Here is a 16,048-nt window from a genome sequence, read left to right as displayed (position 1 = left end):
ACCCAGACATCACTCTTCTTTGTAAAATAGGAAGAGATGGTACAGATGTGGTGCTGCTGTTTTGGAGGAATGAAAAAAAAAAAAGTGGGAGAGCACAAACTTTGGTCCAGAGAATTGCAACAAACTGTCTCAGATCTACTGCTTTTTGGCTGCTACCTGTTGGCTATCCTTAAAAATTCTATAAATTAATTCCACTTATGCCAAAGCTTGATTCTATAAATAAAAATCTAAGAGTTGTGTTGCCAATGGAGGCAAATGCAACACTGTTAAAATAAACGAATTAAAGGCCCACCTCTTTTTTCACATCTGGTTTTCATCCTCAAATGCCTTAAGGTCAAGTCTATCAAGTATCTACACAAACAATGCAGTGCTACGATGTAACTGGTATCCAAAGTTACACTTCTCTAAGAAGTGTACTATCTTTCTTGTCCAAACAGTGCAATGCAATGATATTTCATGCACAAGAGGAAATCAAAATAAACAAACACCATAAAACATGTTATCTTCCTTCTCTCAGTAGCTCTGATTTCTGACATTCATTCCACTCTAGGGCTTTGTATTTAGACACCATTCCTCCTTTCTCATAAGACTTTGAAAAACATCAGTTTATTTAAAAAGCTTTAATGCACAGTTTTGTTAGATACCCAGTTTCTCTCTATATTTTGCTATTGTACCTTATTTTGACTAGTTCTTGAATTGCTCAAGAAACTCCAAATCCATGCATTCAGGTACATATTTTTACTCCTCCCACTGTATAAAAAAAATCAGTACTCCAATGGAACTTAAATTCTATATAAATCTAGCTCTTCCATTACTGAACCACAGGAATGATACAACTTTGCATTTGTAACATCATGAAAATTTTATTTAATCAATTGCTAAATTTTAACAAATTTAAATTGATTTTATTCTAGTGTTTGGTCTTTGGAAAATATTTCCAACATACAGACATGCAAATCTGGATTTACAGAGGATGGAATTACTGTCCCAGGATTTAAATATCAATCGATACCTTTTGACACTCCAGACACTCATTGCGTAACATATATTTAAAACCATAAAAAATATTTCAGATATTAAAATGACTATGAAATTCCAGTTTTCTAACTCTCTCAATCCTTTAAAAGAACATACAGAAATTTTAAGGCCATATCACTTTGTTACACACCCAGTGTACAGCCGCTTGTCACAGTGGTGATAGATTCCACTTCAACTATAAGTCTGATATCAAACAATCTCTGCTATCAGCAACATTATTTTGAGCACCACAATACAAGAAGAACATGAAACTATTAGAGGAAAGGACAGCTACAAAGATGCTGTGGGACCTGTAGGGCAAGACACATAAGGGATATAGCCGAGGTCACTTGGCTTGATCAGTCCAAAGAGGAGTCCACAGAGAGGAGGCATCATGGTAGCCTATGGCTTCTTCATGAGGCGAGCAAAGGGGCAGTTGCTGATCTCTGCTCTCTGATGACAGTGACAGGACCCAAGGGAATGGAAAGGAACTCTGAAGGATCAGGTTGGGTGTCAGAAAAATGTTCTTCTACGTGGTGATGGCATGGAACAGGCTCCTGAGGGCAGTGGGCACAGCCCTGAGCAGCCAGAGATTCAGGAGCATTTGGACAATGCACTCAGACGTAGGGTTTGAATTCTGGATGGTGCTGTGTGAAGCCAGGGGTTGGACTCCATTATCCCTCTGGGTCCATTCCAACTCAGGATATTCTGTAATTCTATAATTATCCTATGAGCATGTTTGATGTGCTCAATCACTCCATCTACTCACTGACAGTAAAGCTGATACCTACACTACAGAAATGAAGCATGTATAACTGACCTGCTTACAAATAAATTCAATCTGTATTCTGCTAAGAAGTGCTTTACATTTGTCCTACAATATTTATTTCAGTCCATTTGGACAACTGAGTTATTAAGAGTACTACAGCAGGAGATTCCAATAGAAGTCACGTATCTACTTGGAGACATTACTAAAACCAGAAACATGTCAGACAGCAGACACACACAGACTGTTGACAGATAAAAGTCTTGCCCCATAGAAATTTTAAAAAGTTAGCACATCCAGCTGCTCATTCCATTCCTCTACTCTGAGTTCTTGCCCCTCTCTCTCCCTTCCAGGAAATTAGCAGAGAGGAATGTATATTGGCATTTAGCCACTTCAGAATCTGGCAATTTAATTTTAACTTCTTAATAAACTAACTTGCTGGACATTACACTAAAAAGCATTTGCACACCTTATCACCCATTCTGCTACCGAGATAGCAGCCTCCACTTGAAGAGTAGTGAACAATAATGTCGAAACTCATGTACAAACTGCCTATTAATAAAGAAGTTTGGCTGTAATTTTTGACAGCTGAATTTAGTGATATAGCTGTATTAATTAATCTTTGAAGAGTCTCCTTATTTTGTACATCATTCCCTTTTCCATAGTACCTTTTTTGGGTCCCCTTGCTGTTTCTGTAGCAGACAGCTCAGTAATCTGAATTCATACAATTTATTTTGGCATTCTGCAGTTTTTACAGTCAATCTTTTCTGTAATAACAGCACAATGACATATTCTTATTAAATAGCTATCTCTACTTAAAAATAAATAAACAAGTCAGCAACATTGACATTCCAGAAAACCCATGATGTGAAGATTTGTTTTTCATCACAAATAAGAGTTAGTATATATCTGAAAAGTAGGACCAATGGAAATTCTGGTTCAGAGGACAGTTTTCAAATTACCATGTTTGCACCTGCAACTAATGCCTCTCTGCTATTTTGTAACCTATACAGTCCTTAGCTGTTTGCATTAATATTCCTTGGAGTTAATAAACTATCTCAGATCTACAGAAAATCATTATTTATTTATCTACAAGGGCTTCAAATTATGTTGTCAAGATAACGAGCGTTGATTATTCAAAAGTCAAAAACTTGACTGAAATAATCTGAGTGGTGAATGTTTCTTGTCACCAATTTGAAATCCTTTCATAATTACTAGTTGTTATTCTACATTATGGCCTATCTTTTAATTTTGCTTTAACCTTTTAACTAATTCTTTATCATAAATTTCTTCTAAAAGGGGTGAAATCATCTCTTTCCTTTGTCTTTATACTCTCTTTCCTCATTTTTTAAAATGTTCTTATTTTTGTTTTTTGGCCACAATTTATACTAGACCAAGTAGAAGTGGCTTAATTTATCTCCTTTTTGTGTAAAGCATATTTCTGGTGCCTATAAATGGTCTTAATATAATTAAACTGCTAAGACAATTTCATGACTTGGAAGCACTGAGAGTAAAAAGATTATACAGCAAGCAGATATCCAGGAATCACTATATCCTGACTCTCATGGCTAGTGATAACATCAGAAAGGTTTTTCCATCCACTAAAATTGGTATCAGTTAAATGATATCATGACAGAGCTGGCAAAACATTCTTTTCCTCAAGCTGAGGCATGACAGTCTCTGCTTGGTGTTTTACAAGAGATGTAAAAATACTTTGTGATGAAGAACTTGTGAATGACTTAGAGAATGAAGTAAAAGTAGGGTGAGGTGGATCAGTAGCACACATGCTTCACACCACAGAATGCAAAGCACACGGCACAGGGAAAGCTTCAGCTAAACCAGCGATACATCAGAGGACTTTACCTTACATGGCTTTCTGTGTTATAGAATGGGTGATAGCAGGTCTGCTAAGAACCATAAATGAACTACACTGAGTGCTGAAACAAACAGCTGGTTTTGGAGCTAAGTCTATCTGGTCCCATCTCCAATACAACATACTTACGCGGTTCAATGAAACACTGTTTAATAAATCAAGTTCACTCATTGTAAGTTCCCTGGCATTTTTTTGCTGAAGCATTAGAAACGGGAATATAGATGCAAGTGAAAGTTTATGTTCAGCTACCATAGTATTCTCCGTAATTTGTAGGTCCATAATGAAAAAATGGATGTGAAAAGAAGGTTAGAAACAAAAACTCTTTGAAGAAGTCCAGAAACATGACTACTTATGGCAATGGTCTGTCCACACCAGTTGTAAAACTGGCCAAGTCAGAAGAAGTGCTAACTGAAAGGGAGTTGTTGCATCAGTGACAAAAATTGCCCAAGCAGCTCGCGGCCACATTTGCTGTAATATTTGACAAAATACATTTTAATTTTCATCTGCATATCCAATTGCTTCTGTGTGTTCCTGTTGCCCATTGAAGAGCTAACATTTTAAGAATCAGTAGGAGATAAATTCAGTAAAGGATTTAGACATTTATGGTAAAATTTAGGACGTATATGCATGGCCTTAAACCAAAATAAGTTACCTATAAAGCCTTCCTTTAACTATCTAGATGCCAAAGATGCCATAGGCCCTTAAGCTTTCATCTGTATGACCAATTAGAAACATAAGGACTGAAAAATCTGAAGGTTCTACTACCTGAGTTGAAGCACAGTGAGCTCTCCCTCTTCACCTGGAGTTCACAAAGAATACATGCAAAATTGCCAGTCACTGTGAGAGATCTATCTCAGCATACCCCAAGCACAGTGCATTAGAACCATCCAGACTTCAGCAGAAAAAGTACTCTGAGCAATCCTTGTTGATGTTCAGTGTCAATACTTGCCACATTCTTTATACAGATACTTAAAGGAACAACTCACAAAGCTGAGCGTCGAAGTAGAACACCTCATCCAAAGTTCAAAGCAGTTTTCTCTCAGAAGACCACCATCGGCATGAGCTGCTCAGTGGGATCAATCCTGCTGAAGTGCTGATACTACACAAAAAGAGCACATGATTAGAACATCAGAGAGCAAATACTGTCTCTAAGTGACATTTAATTAAAGATTCTCTTAAAATAAATTCACAACTACATAAGTAACAGCCACAATTACTCATTTCTGTTAAGAACACAGATCTAACATGAAGCCTGCCTAGACCTTTTGATTTCAACTTTCTGCATGTACTCGACTGCCGCTTTGTAAATTTTACTACTTTATTCCTAAAATTTCTGTTTTCCCAGCAGTGCAGTTCTCTAATATCTAATGACAAGAACTCCAAACAGCAACTACAGATGCAAGAAAATAATACTGTTATTATTTGGAACTATCTTTTCCATTCTAGCAGAGATTTTATTACTTCTGAAATGTTTAATTTCCCTGGTTTGCAGCAAGTTTCCTTTTTGCTGCTAAATCTTCAAATATTTTGGTGGAATATATCCACTTTGCAGTAACAGTTATCCAAGGTTTCAGTAGCATTCAATTCTAAACCATAAATCATAAAACCTCTACCTCCCAACAACTGATGTTTTGAATAGCAAATCAAACATCAAACAAGTTGATAGGCACCTTTACACAAGAAAGTCTGAGCTCCGCATTTCTGAAATTATTTTGGAACATGAAGAAAACACAGAATTATCACATGCAAACTGGCAAAGAATTTAACAACAACACACTGATAAAGAGACAATCTTGTTTGGGTCTGCAACTTATTTCAGCATGGGAGATGCACAGACACACGGAAAATAACAGCACATCCCCATGTATACCTTCACACCCTAAAGTTAATAATCTGTAGCACGAATCTGTTGATCACTGTTTTTAAGCTGTGTATGGAGAGAGAATTAGTACTAGACTGAAGGAACTGGGGCTGTTCAGACTGGGGAAAAGGAAGTTGAGGGGAGACCTTATTGCTCTCTTCCAGTATCTGAAAGGTGCTTACAGCGAGAGCGGGGTTGGTCTCTTCTCACTGGTGACAGGTTGTCACAAGGGGAAATGGCCCTAAGTTGTGCCGAGGTAAGTTTAGGTTGGATATCAGGAAAATCTTTATAGAAAGGGTTGTGAAGCACTGGAATAGGCTCCTCAGGGAGGTGGCTGAGTCACCATTCCTGGATGTGTTTAAAAACCATTTGGACGTGCTGCACAGGGACGTGACTTAGCGGAGGGTTGTTAGGGTAGTATGGTTAGGTTGTGGTTGGACTCGGTGATCTTTAAGGTCTTTTCCAACCTGAGAGATTCTATGATTCTATAAGGCCTTCTATCTTTTCAGACCCCTGTGTGTTAACTCCTGTGCCAACTCCTAGCATTCATTACGCTGGAATAGTAGTGTTGGGAAGTTAAATATAAGTGAACCACTGCTGACACCTGTTGTCCACCCTGAGGAATTGGTATTAATCAGGCCTAGCATAAAAAAATACAGTTAAACATGCAAATACCATTGTACAGACTCTATAAAAACAAAAGCACTTATCACTCAGGCTTAGTGATTTAGAAGGAAATGGAAAGAAAACAATATAAACTGCCCCTCTCCTGTAACTCATAACGCTTCAGCTCCGTGGCGCAGGAACAATCCCTGAGGAGGGGTCTGCAATGATGGCGAATGAACCATCGCACTGCATAAACCGCATCGTGCTGGCAGCCACCCGCAGTGAAATTCCGACCTACTCACTGGGGCGAAGGACTGCCTTGTGCTGCAAATGGCGTGGGATCACAGAGTCCTTTGGTAAAGAAAAGCATTGTAATGACAAGATGATGTACACGCTAAGCGTACACACAACAAAACGGGAATGCCAACGAAGCCCTCCTGGGGGAACGCCTCCATCACACGCAGCTCAAGACGCGGGCGACGTGCCTGAGCTTTGCCGGCCCTCTCGAGCCAGGCAGACAAGCTGTCAGGATGTCTGCTCGACACAGAAAGCAAACACACACAAAAAGCCTCACCCACAGTCACACCGAGCGGGCGGGGCTTTTCTTTCGGCATCCTTCCCTCCGACACACGGCGCTGACCGAAAGGCGGAGGCAGGCGCTACGCCAACTCGCTGCCGGCGCCCGAGGGAAGCGCGGCGACCTCGCGCGCAGGCGCAGTGCAGGCGCAGGGCGTGCTCTCGGCGGGGCCGCGCCTCTCCCTGCCGGCCGCGCGCCCCTTCTTCCGCGGCCCAAGCGACGGCCCCACCGCCGCTCGTGTCTGCCGGGGCTCAGGACCGGCGGAGCGGCTCCCCGACCCCGCCCCGAGCAGCGGCTGCAGCCCGGGAGCCCGCACGGCGGGCAGAGCGGGGGGGGAGATGAACACGGTTCTGTCCCGGGCCAACTCGCTCTTCGCCTTCTCGCTGAGCGTGATGGCGGCGCTCACCTTCGGCTGCTTCATCACCACCGCCTTCAAGGAGCGCAGCGTGCCCGTCAGCATCGCCGTGTCCCGGGTCACGCTGTGAGTGGGGGTCGGGCGGCGGGGCGGGCCGGGTAACGTCCGGCACCGGGACCCCCGCGGGCGGGCCCTTCCGCTCCGCTCCTCCCCGTTAATCCCCTTTTTCCGCCCGGCGGCTGAAGCAGCCGCGGCCACGGGGCGCTTCGCTTCCCCCGGCGGGGCCAATGAGGGAGCCCCACGACGGCGCTTCGCTGCCTCCCGCCCCGCCGGGCGGGGTTCCGGGAGGGCCGGGGGCCGGGCTGTGCCCCGCAGGGGCGGGCGGCTGTGCCGCGCAGGGGCGGCTTGTGCCGGGCGGTCGGTGCGAGCTCGGAGGGTCCGTGCTTTGGGGCTGTCCGAGGGCAAGTGGGATGGGACCCCGGCGGCGTGGTCGGGTGGGTGGTGGCCGGCCCGCCGCCGGGGGCTGCGGCTGGATGGGCATCACGGGCCTTTTCCGACTCGAGCCGTGCTGTGAGCGAACTAGATCCGAGCGAGCTGGTAATGCGTTCTCCTTAGACCAGCTTGGAGGTTTTGTTTTCCATTGGACCTGCGGAAAGCCCCATGCCCACAGGACACAGCGGGCTGATGTAACCTCTTTTTTTCAGAATTTTGGCTTTTTTTTTTTTTTTCTCGAGAGTTTGTCACAGGAAGCTTGCATCAAGTTCACGGTGGCCAACGCGGATGGCTGCGGTTCTGCCAGCAGCCAGGTTCCTGCCACAAAGGGCCCGAGGCCCTGACTCCTGCTTCTGGTGGCGTGGCTCTTTACCAGAGTTACATCTGAGAATGGGACAGTTCTGATCTGCTTTAGCTTACCTGAAATGTGTCTTTTATCTTTATTTATTTATTCTTCTTGCTGGGCTTGTTTTGGGCCTGGTCAGTGAGTTAAAGCAGCTCTTGGAGCTGCTCAGCTACCCCAAGGCATGTGGGTGGCTGGCAGCAGCCTTTGGAAGGTGAAATGGCCCCAAATAGAGTGGGATCTGCAGTCACCCTTTTGATTGCTTTAACACCTTCGTTAGCCCTGTATGTATACTGTGTGGAGGATTGCAAAAGAAAAAAAAAAAAAAAAAGCTTAAAACTGGCACAAGGAGAAATATAGAGTGTTCTGCTGAACTTCACAGCATTAATTTCATGCTAATGCCTGACCTAGATGAAATGTATGCAACCTGTCCCTTCAGTGATGCATGGATCTGCTAGTAATGAAAGAAGAGGCATTATACTTGAGTATTTCTGTTGAACTTCTAATAAGTTCCACAGGCCCCCAGCTTCAGGCCCTTTACCCCAGTAGGTTGACAGGCAGTTATTTGGAAATTATGTCAAGTGCTTGACAAGAATTATTACTTAAAAAGGTGTTTGCGTAGGAATGGAAGTTCTTAACGAGTCTTACATTGGTGAGTTTGGTTGGTGTTTTTCTTGATTACTGTATCCAAGAGTGTGTTTTTCACTGGTTAATACTTTTTTCCTCTGAGATTACTGAATTTAGTTTATATGAAATTACATTTTCACAGACTAATTTTAACAGCAGAATAAATGTAACTGGTAAGTTCATAATTCCCAAGGTCTTTGTTACATGAGGAGTTAGGGCTCATGGTTCATTGCCAGTTTGCTTTCTGTTGCAGCGTAAGCTTGTAGCAGTAAGTTTGGTAGGCTAAATTTTAATAACATATGTATGTAAATACCTGTGTTATTTTCCACTTTCTATTTTTTTAACAGTGTTTTATGGTGATGTCAGATAATTTATCAAAAAGTGGATTTGTAGCAGTCTTCCAAAACTTGTCTATGATTTCTACTGTGTAGAAGGATTTAAGTGTTTTCTTCTCCTTAATGACTGAACATGCCAAGGAGAAATTCTCTAAGTTGTTTAAACTGCAAAATGAAATTCAGTTAATCAGAATGGTTGGAGTGTCTTGTATGAGACTAAGCACTGAAGGTTTTCTAAATAAATATTATTTAAAATGATTGCCAGCTGTTGAGCCAGCCTTCCAATCAGCTTACAAATTTGAAGATGGGGATAGGTAACGCACACTTTGCTAAAGGTGAAATGGAATGTGGTTTAGGTACAAAAAAGCAGCAAATGTTTGTTAACTGGAAAATAATTTCAGGGTTTCTGTATAATTTACATAGACTTCTGTGGGGGTAAAACCCATCATTTAAAACTGGGGCTCTAAGCCTTCTAGAAGGCAGGCTTCATTGTATAAAGCGGTAATATTTTAGCCAAATGCTTTTGCAAGGAAGTACAGGGAAGCATGGGGAAAGTATGCAGTAAGAATAATAATTTGCTTAAAGTGTGAGAGAGAAATAAGGAGAAGATAATCTTGTGTTTTGTTTTATCTTAGAAGAAATGTAGAAGATTTCACTGGACCTAGAGAAAGAAGTGATCTGGCGTTCGTCACGTTTGACATTACTGCAGATATCCTTAATGGAAAAAAAATGGTTTGAAAACACTTTGGAATAAGATCTTGACTTTTATTTTTGTTAACTTACAATCCTGATACTTGGGAATTGAAAAAAAAGGCAGAAATTTGTCTTAAAATCTAAGTTTAAAGCAGTGACAAAAATGGTATTTTGCATATCTAGGGCATGAAAATAGAACCTGGAGCATTTGTTCTGTAAATGGCACTGGGTGAGCTGTTTCCTTTGCTTTTTTTTATGCGTGCTCTTAAAATAAAACTCTGTAGAGAAGTGCATTTTAACACTGCCAGGGCAGTGTGAGTGTTAAGTGAAGATGGTATTTGTGTTTTGAAGTATGAACTAGTTGCAGTGTTTATATAACCAGTGTTCAGACTGTCGTAATGAATCTGGGAACTCTGATGTAACTTTGAAGCTTTTCTGCGATGAGGTTTTTAAAATTCCAGCTGTAGAATAGTTGTATACAGGTATCTGTCCTCTTTGAAAAAGAAATGGTGTTTGTTTACTTTCTTAGATGCTGAACTATCAAATCTCTAAGACTTAGTACCATTCAGTTCATTCGTAAGCATACATGGTACTGCAAAATCTACTGTATTTATTTTTGCCCTGCTAATAACTTCATTCAGCTTTCTTTGTGTGTTTCTCTTTTTGTGTGTCATTCTTGTTAGTCTGGTTTTTGGTTTTTTGTTTTTTGGGGTTTTTTTTTTGAGAAAGGGGGTGGGTTGTGGGTATTGTTAGTTTTGTTGATGAAAGGAAATCATTCTTGGGATTAAGATGCAAAAATCCTATTTTTCAGAAGAAATCAGTACCAAATGTAAGGTAGCATGTTTTAGCTGAAGTGACTACACAAAGCTTTGCTTTGCAGCTGGGTTCAAATTCCTGTAATTTTTCCCTGTTAGCTGTTTTTTGTCACTGTGTTAGACAAGGCACAGATTTCCTCTTTGCTTCAGAGGAGATTGATGCATGGAGTGAGCAAATCAAATATGGTTCTTGAGTGGATGAAAAAGCTGGATGAACCCTTGAACTGAATTTTTGCTTGTGTTTCTTGCATGGTAGTGAGAAGGTTTTGTTTTGTCAATCAGCTGAAAGCAGAAGAAGTAAGCTCCTGAGACTATTTTGTATCTCTGAAATGCTGGTATTTATTCAAACCAGAAACTAAAATGCTTCTGAAGTTGATTAATTGAATTGCATATGGGGAGGGGGCAGGACAGGACCCCTGTAGATGTTCTCATACAATATCTGCAGCGTGTGGGTGTAAAAGACTCCATGTTCTATTGAGGCTTTTTATACTAGCAGTAGTTGTAAATTTGCTTAAGAAAATTTTGGCTTAATCTTTGATGCTTGGCTTAAACAAATCTTGCAGTATGTAGGGTTGTAATATATAACTTTCTAATAGTTTTTTTTTTTTTATAAAATCTGTAAAAAGATATGGCTCTCAACTAATGGATGTGATTTGTTAGTCCCAATGAGAATTAAATACATAGACTGTTAGAAGATAACTCCCCTCTCCTTCCTTTAGATTCAGAAGCTCTCTTGTCTGCACTTAATGACTGCCTTTAGAAATCATTTTGGAAGTGTGTTTTTGTGGGATTTCTTAACTTTGTTGTTTTGAGTTAGCTGGAGCTGCTTTACCTGAATATTTTAGTCACCTATTCTTGTAATAGCTGCTATGATTATTTAATTCTTTCCTTCCTTTGCTTTTGAACTCGGGTCTTCAAAATCTGATTCAGACTTGGGATGAGTGGGACAAGATAGATTCTCCAACCAGCATCAAAATCTGTTCTATTTCATTTTTGTTCCAAGATAGAGAAGAATAGAATAAAGAGGATGACATTCTTGTGGGCTGGAGGAGTAGAACATCATCTTTAATCTTTATTATTATTAAAGAGATATTTTCCTTAGCGATCACACTGCATTTCATTGCTAAATGAACAACAGACATTTAAAATATCACCTTTATTACACTGATTGTCTCAAATGGCAGTTATCAGTATTTTACCATTGATCAGAAATTTTAGGCAGAGGTCCATCAGTTAAATAAGCTAAAGTTCTTTGTAGAAAGTAGATTATTATATGTGATAATTTCAGGTGTCCCTTCCAGTGTGATAGGTTTCTAGTCTACTAACTTTTCTAATGCAGATATTACAGGCTCTTTGAGTTCTCTGCATTCTGTAAGTTTTGTATTATATATTGATTATTGCTATTATATCTTCATCCTCATTTGGATGCTAGTGTTCCTTGATAGTATAAATGATGATAGCTTTAAAGAGTTGCTGAAAAACTCTGTCTTGCTTTACATTGAAGATTTTCTAATAGATTGACTAGCAGTGGATCAAAGTTACTGGCTTGTAATGTCAAATATAGAAATCCTAAATCATTACATGAAATAGCTATTCATTTTTTAAATCTGATTTATGAAACCTGTGGCTTGAAAGTGATTGAAGAATGTGCTGGAGGTCTTGGAAAAGCTCTGATTTATAAATATAAGGTGTATTGAAATGTAAGAACTTGCTGTAATCATCATGATCTGGACAGATCTAGTGAAAATATAAAGTTTACAATATGATAACCTTTTCCTTAATGTGCATACATTTGCAGAGTATATTTGACTGGAATGTTAAACAATTGTTTCTATATTTGTCTGCAGAATACTCAACAAAAAACAATGTAAGTACAAAAGAGAAAGTTGAAGTGATTGCCCATTTTGTACCGCATGGATTTTTAACACTTTGAAATTCTGATGGGAAGGGTTAAGGTGCTAGAGTTTCCTACTGCCTTGGACCATTTTCACTGGCTTTTATGGTTATTTTCTTGACAGTTTAACTGCGAGGTGGGAAGTCTTTGAACTTGATAAGTGCCTTGTAGACAGAAAGAAAAGTGATGTGTACCTTAAAATTGAATTATTTTCACCTGTTTGTGCTGTCTGACGTACTTTTCCCCAACTTTTTCCAGTTGATTGTTGTTACAGATGGATGTAGCAGCCTTTGGCTTGGCCACATGTTGTGGATTTTCTGTTCATTAATTGCTGATATCAGCAAGGATGTAGTGAAGGCTTTTTTTTCCATTTGCTACATAAAACTTTCTAGATTTTTTTTTAAAAAAAGTTATTTTACAAATGCTATGGATACTGCATTTGCATGAGAACAGTTTTTAGATTTCTTTGTTAGAAACTGGGAATTCGTTGTCTTGTTTCACCTTATAGGTTTGTTTCTACATATACCTTCAGTTCTTACTTTAGCCAACTACTCTGGGCAATTTGTGCTGTATCATACTGTATGAGACTTTAACTGCGTGCCATTCTTACTACATCTCTACTTAGATCAGTATACAGTTACTTAAGATTTTGGGATCCATCTTTTTGATGTGCTCATACAACTCTTGGAATTATACTTGCAATTGAAGTAGAGATGTTTTTTCTCCCATTGAAGTTGGAAAAAAAAATTAAATACCTGAGCAATGTAGCTGAATTTGTCTTTTGTTTGAAAGAAAGTCTAAATTCTTCTCTTAAAAACTAACTTTTGCAATTCCAAAGGAACACCTATCATACTTTTTAAGTCTAACAATCATCTGACTTGTTAAAATCGTGTTTGTGGTGTTGCACTGAGCTGTTCTGTTGTCCCATGTATCGTGCCACACTTCAGTGCATAGTAGCATCAATTTTCCTGTGTACAGCATTATTTTTGTGAAACTGCTTGTGTGTGTTACAAACACGTACTTGAGATTTTTAGTGGATATGCTTTCTAATTTCAGTGACCAGACATGCTCTGAGACATGATCTTGCTAATTTAATTGTACTTGTGTTTTTAGGCTCTGAACCAAGTGGTCCTTTGGGACAAGATCATTTTGAGAGGAGATAATCCAAGGCTGTTCTTAAAAGACATGAAGTCGAAGTACTTTTTCTTTGATGATGGAAATGGTCTCAAGTAAGTAAATCACTTTGTAGCTTTTGTGTTGTTTTTTTTTTTAATCCTGACATCATTTACTTGCATGCTTCTCATTTTGCAAGTATTTGTATTGCTATGATAAGGTATGTGTATTCCATCAGTCTGTTGTCTTTGTACTTGTATCCCAAGGTCATGCTTCTATCATCCTTGTTCTACAGAAATGGTTTTGTGCTGTACTCAACTCCAAAAGAGTAGAATAATTAAAAAATAAATGAGTTCTTAACTGTAAAACAGGGAATGTTTCATGAAGTGACTACGTAAAACTTGAAATCTTTTTCCTGGATCATGAAAATTATTCTTATCCTGCATTAGTTAATGTTAGTATTGATTGGGTAAATTGGTAAATCTTGGTACTTACGTTGATTTTTCTTTCATGTTTGTTTTTTTTTTGCAGGGGAAACAGGAATGTCACTTTGACGCTCTCCTGGAATGTTGTACCAAATGCCGGCCTTCTACCTCTTGTGACAGGATCAGGACATATGTCTGTACCTTTCCCAGATACCTATGAAACGACAAAAAGTTATTAAATTATAATACTGAAGCGACATATTTTTATACTTGTATATTGTGAATAAATTTTATTGCGGTTTCTTCACACATCCCACACAACCCTCCTATGAAAGGTACTTAATTTCCTCAGGTTCAGCATCATGGAAAAAGGAAAAAAAATTGAATTTTTTTAAATAAAATGTTGAAACTGAAACCTAAAGTGAAGGTAAATTGTGGAGTACTGTCTTTTGGTGTTGGGGTGGGAAACAGTTATTTGTTGTGGGGTATTTTTTTTTTTTTTTGTTCATTTTCTTTTCTTGGCCATCTGGGTATAGATCTACCTTTCTTTGAAATAAACATTTTTACACCAGAAACTGGTCTTACTGTTGTGTTTTTTTTAAGGTACTCTGAGTTCTGCATTTGCATTCTATGCACATAACTCCCAGATCTAAATGAAATTTCTGTGAGAGAGATTTCTGTTCTGTGTAATAGTATTTTTGCTGAAAGCAAAAATTTGTGTTGCAGCAGGGTAACTGACCCTTTCTAATACTGCCAACAGCCATTCATAATCCACTGCAGTCATCCCATAGATCTCCTTTTGAGTGTCACTGATGTATGGTGTATCCACGTTTCTGTATTATAAAACATTTTAATAATTGCTTATAATACAGATAATGCACCTAATTAGAACAGTAAAAAGAATTCTTTCAATGTGTTGAGTTTAGGTCTGTGAGGAAAGTAGAAGCTTTCATTTTAGAAAGATCATTTCATTTATTTTCTTTTGCTACCTGCTCAACAAGAAAAACATGCTGGTTTCAGAGGGGCAACAAGCAGGGTATTGAGGTGCCCTTCATCACAAGGAATGAGACAGGTGCTCTGCAAAACACCTGTGATAACATCTAAGAAATACGATCTCCAATAGGAGCAGAGGAATTCAGAGCAGATGTACCAGCTGGTATTAATGTAAGAGTGTCTGAAAACTTTCCTGATGTTACACCAACCAGGAAAAAGTAGCAGTTTTGACACCTCTGCCAGAACTGCTGTGGTTATGTGTTCTGCTCTTCCCTTTCTCGGCTATAGGCACAAATGATTGTAACTTTAAAAAATGAAAGAAAAAAACAGTGTTGGGATTATCTCTTGGCAACAAAAGTGATTTATGCCAGTTGTAGGGGAACCGTTAGGTCGTGGCTTGAGCTGGTGATTGAACAGCTGGTGAAGGGGTGTAGCTGGCTGAGGGAGCACAGGCAAATTATTTGCACCTGTGTTCCACAGGTGATCAGAAGGGGTGGACCCAGTGTGGAACCACCCTCATATAAGGGCTAGCCACAGAAGGGAGAGCACTACTTGGACCTGGCTGTTTGCTGAGGAAAAGTGCTGTGTAGCTGGGGGAGCCCCTTCCCCAGTTGGGTGAGTTTAACTCTTCTTTTTGTGTAAAACTGTTAGCCTATTTGTGAATACTTTGCTTGGTGTTGCCAAGAATCTGTCAGAAGCAATTTTGCTACTTTGTCTGGAATGCTAATCAAAGGGTATTTCTTGCTTATGGTGTGTAGGAGGAGCATGTGCTGTTATTGCTTTTCTGATGTAGTTATTAATGTATGTATTGAAATTATGATGGAAACGAATGCATTGTGAAACACTGAATCTTTTGAGTGTGCTGGGAGTTTTCAAAAAGAGCAAGCAGAGAGTGAAGTGCAGGGCTTCTTTATTATTTCTTTTTTTAAATTGTGAGAAATAATGGGAGAATGTTGAGAGTGGTAGCATGACAAACTTCTGAAAGGAGAAAGTGCAAAACGTTGGAAGCAAAGGAAGCAAAAGAAAGGAAAACCAGTAGATAATGAAAAAGATGAATGTAAATAGGTAGAAAACTTGATGTTGACTTTGATTTGCTTAATGTTTTAAACTCTGAAGTTGGAAGACTTAATTCAAAACACAGTTGTAGCTTTTGTAATTATATATAAGCTCTGTAGCTTTAAAACTGCATGTAGGCTGGCTTTTAACTATGGATTGATCTGTGATGGGACAGCTGCAAGTAATGAGAAACATTCCATAGGAGAG

The 16,048-nt window shown here is 39.5% G+C and overlaps 2 protein-coding genes across 4 annotated transcripts in view; one reads left to right on the top strand and one right to left on the bottom strand.

Moving 5' to 3' along the window:
* The window catches only part of ASB5 (ankyrin repeat and SOCS box containing 5), a 36,285-nt gene extending 29,083 nt beyond the window's left edge, over window positions 1–7,202 (bottom strand). For both annotated transcript variants that reach the window (XM_052681577.1, XM_052681576.1), the window contains exons 1-2: window positions 7,107–7,202; window positions 4,643–4,755 (exon numbers count right to left, since the gene is read on the bottom strand). The gene's annotated coding sequence lies outside the window, so the exon portion shown is untranslated. The remainder of the gene's footprint in view (window positions 1–4,642; window positions 4,756–7,106) is intronic.
* Window positions 6,865–14,213, top strand: SPCS3 (signal peptidase complex subunit 3). Of its 2 annotated transcripts, none has more exons than XM_052681583.1 (5): window positions 6,865–7,181; window positions 9,491–9,563; window positions 12,153–12,227; window positions 13,368–13,483; window positions 13,899–14,213. In XM_052681583.1, exons 1-5 carry the CDS (start codon window positions 7,039–7,041, stop codon window positions 14,029–14,031), a joined length of 540 nt encoding a protein of 179 aa, XP_052537543.1. In that variant the 5' UTR covers window positions 6,865–7,038; the 3' UTR covers window positions 14,032–14,213. The 2 variants fall into 2 exon arrangements, with proteins under 2 accessions (XP_052537543.1, XP_052537542.1); XM_052681582.1 differs by having other exon boundaries at window positions 6,866–7,181; window positions 9,488–9,563.
* Window positions 14,214–16,048: the final 1,835 nt, after the last annotated feature.

The sequence above is a fragment of the Tympanuchus pallidicinctus genome, unplaced genomic scaffold (assembly GCF_026119805.1).
Source record: "Tympanuchus pallidicinctus isolate F22 unplaced genomic scaffold, pur_lepc_1.0 scaffold2, whole genome shotgun sequence".
Classification (NCBI taxonomy): domain Eukaryota; kingdom Metazoa; phylum Chordata; class Aves; order Galliformes; family Phasianidae; genus Tympanuchus; species Tympanuchus pallidicinctus.
Note: the sequence above shows the minus strand (reverse complement) of the source record. Positions and strands in the feature narration are given on the sequence as shown.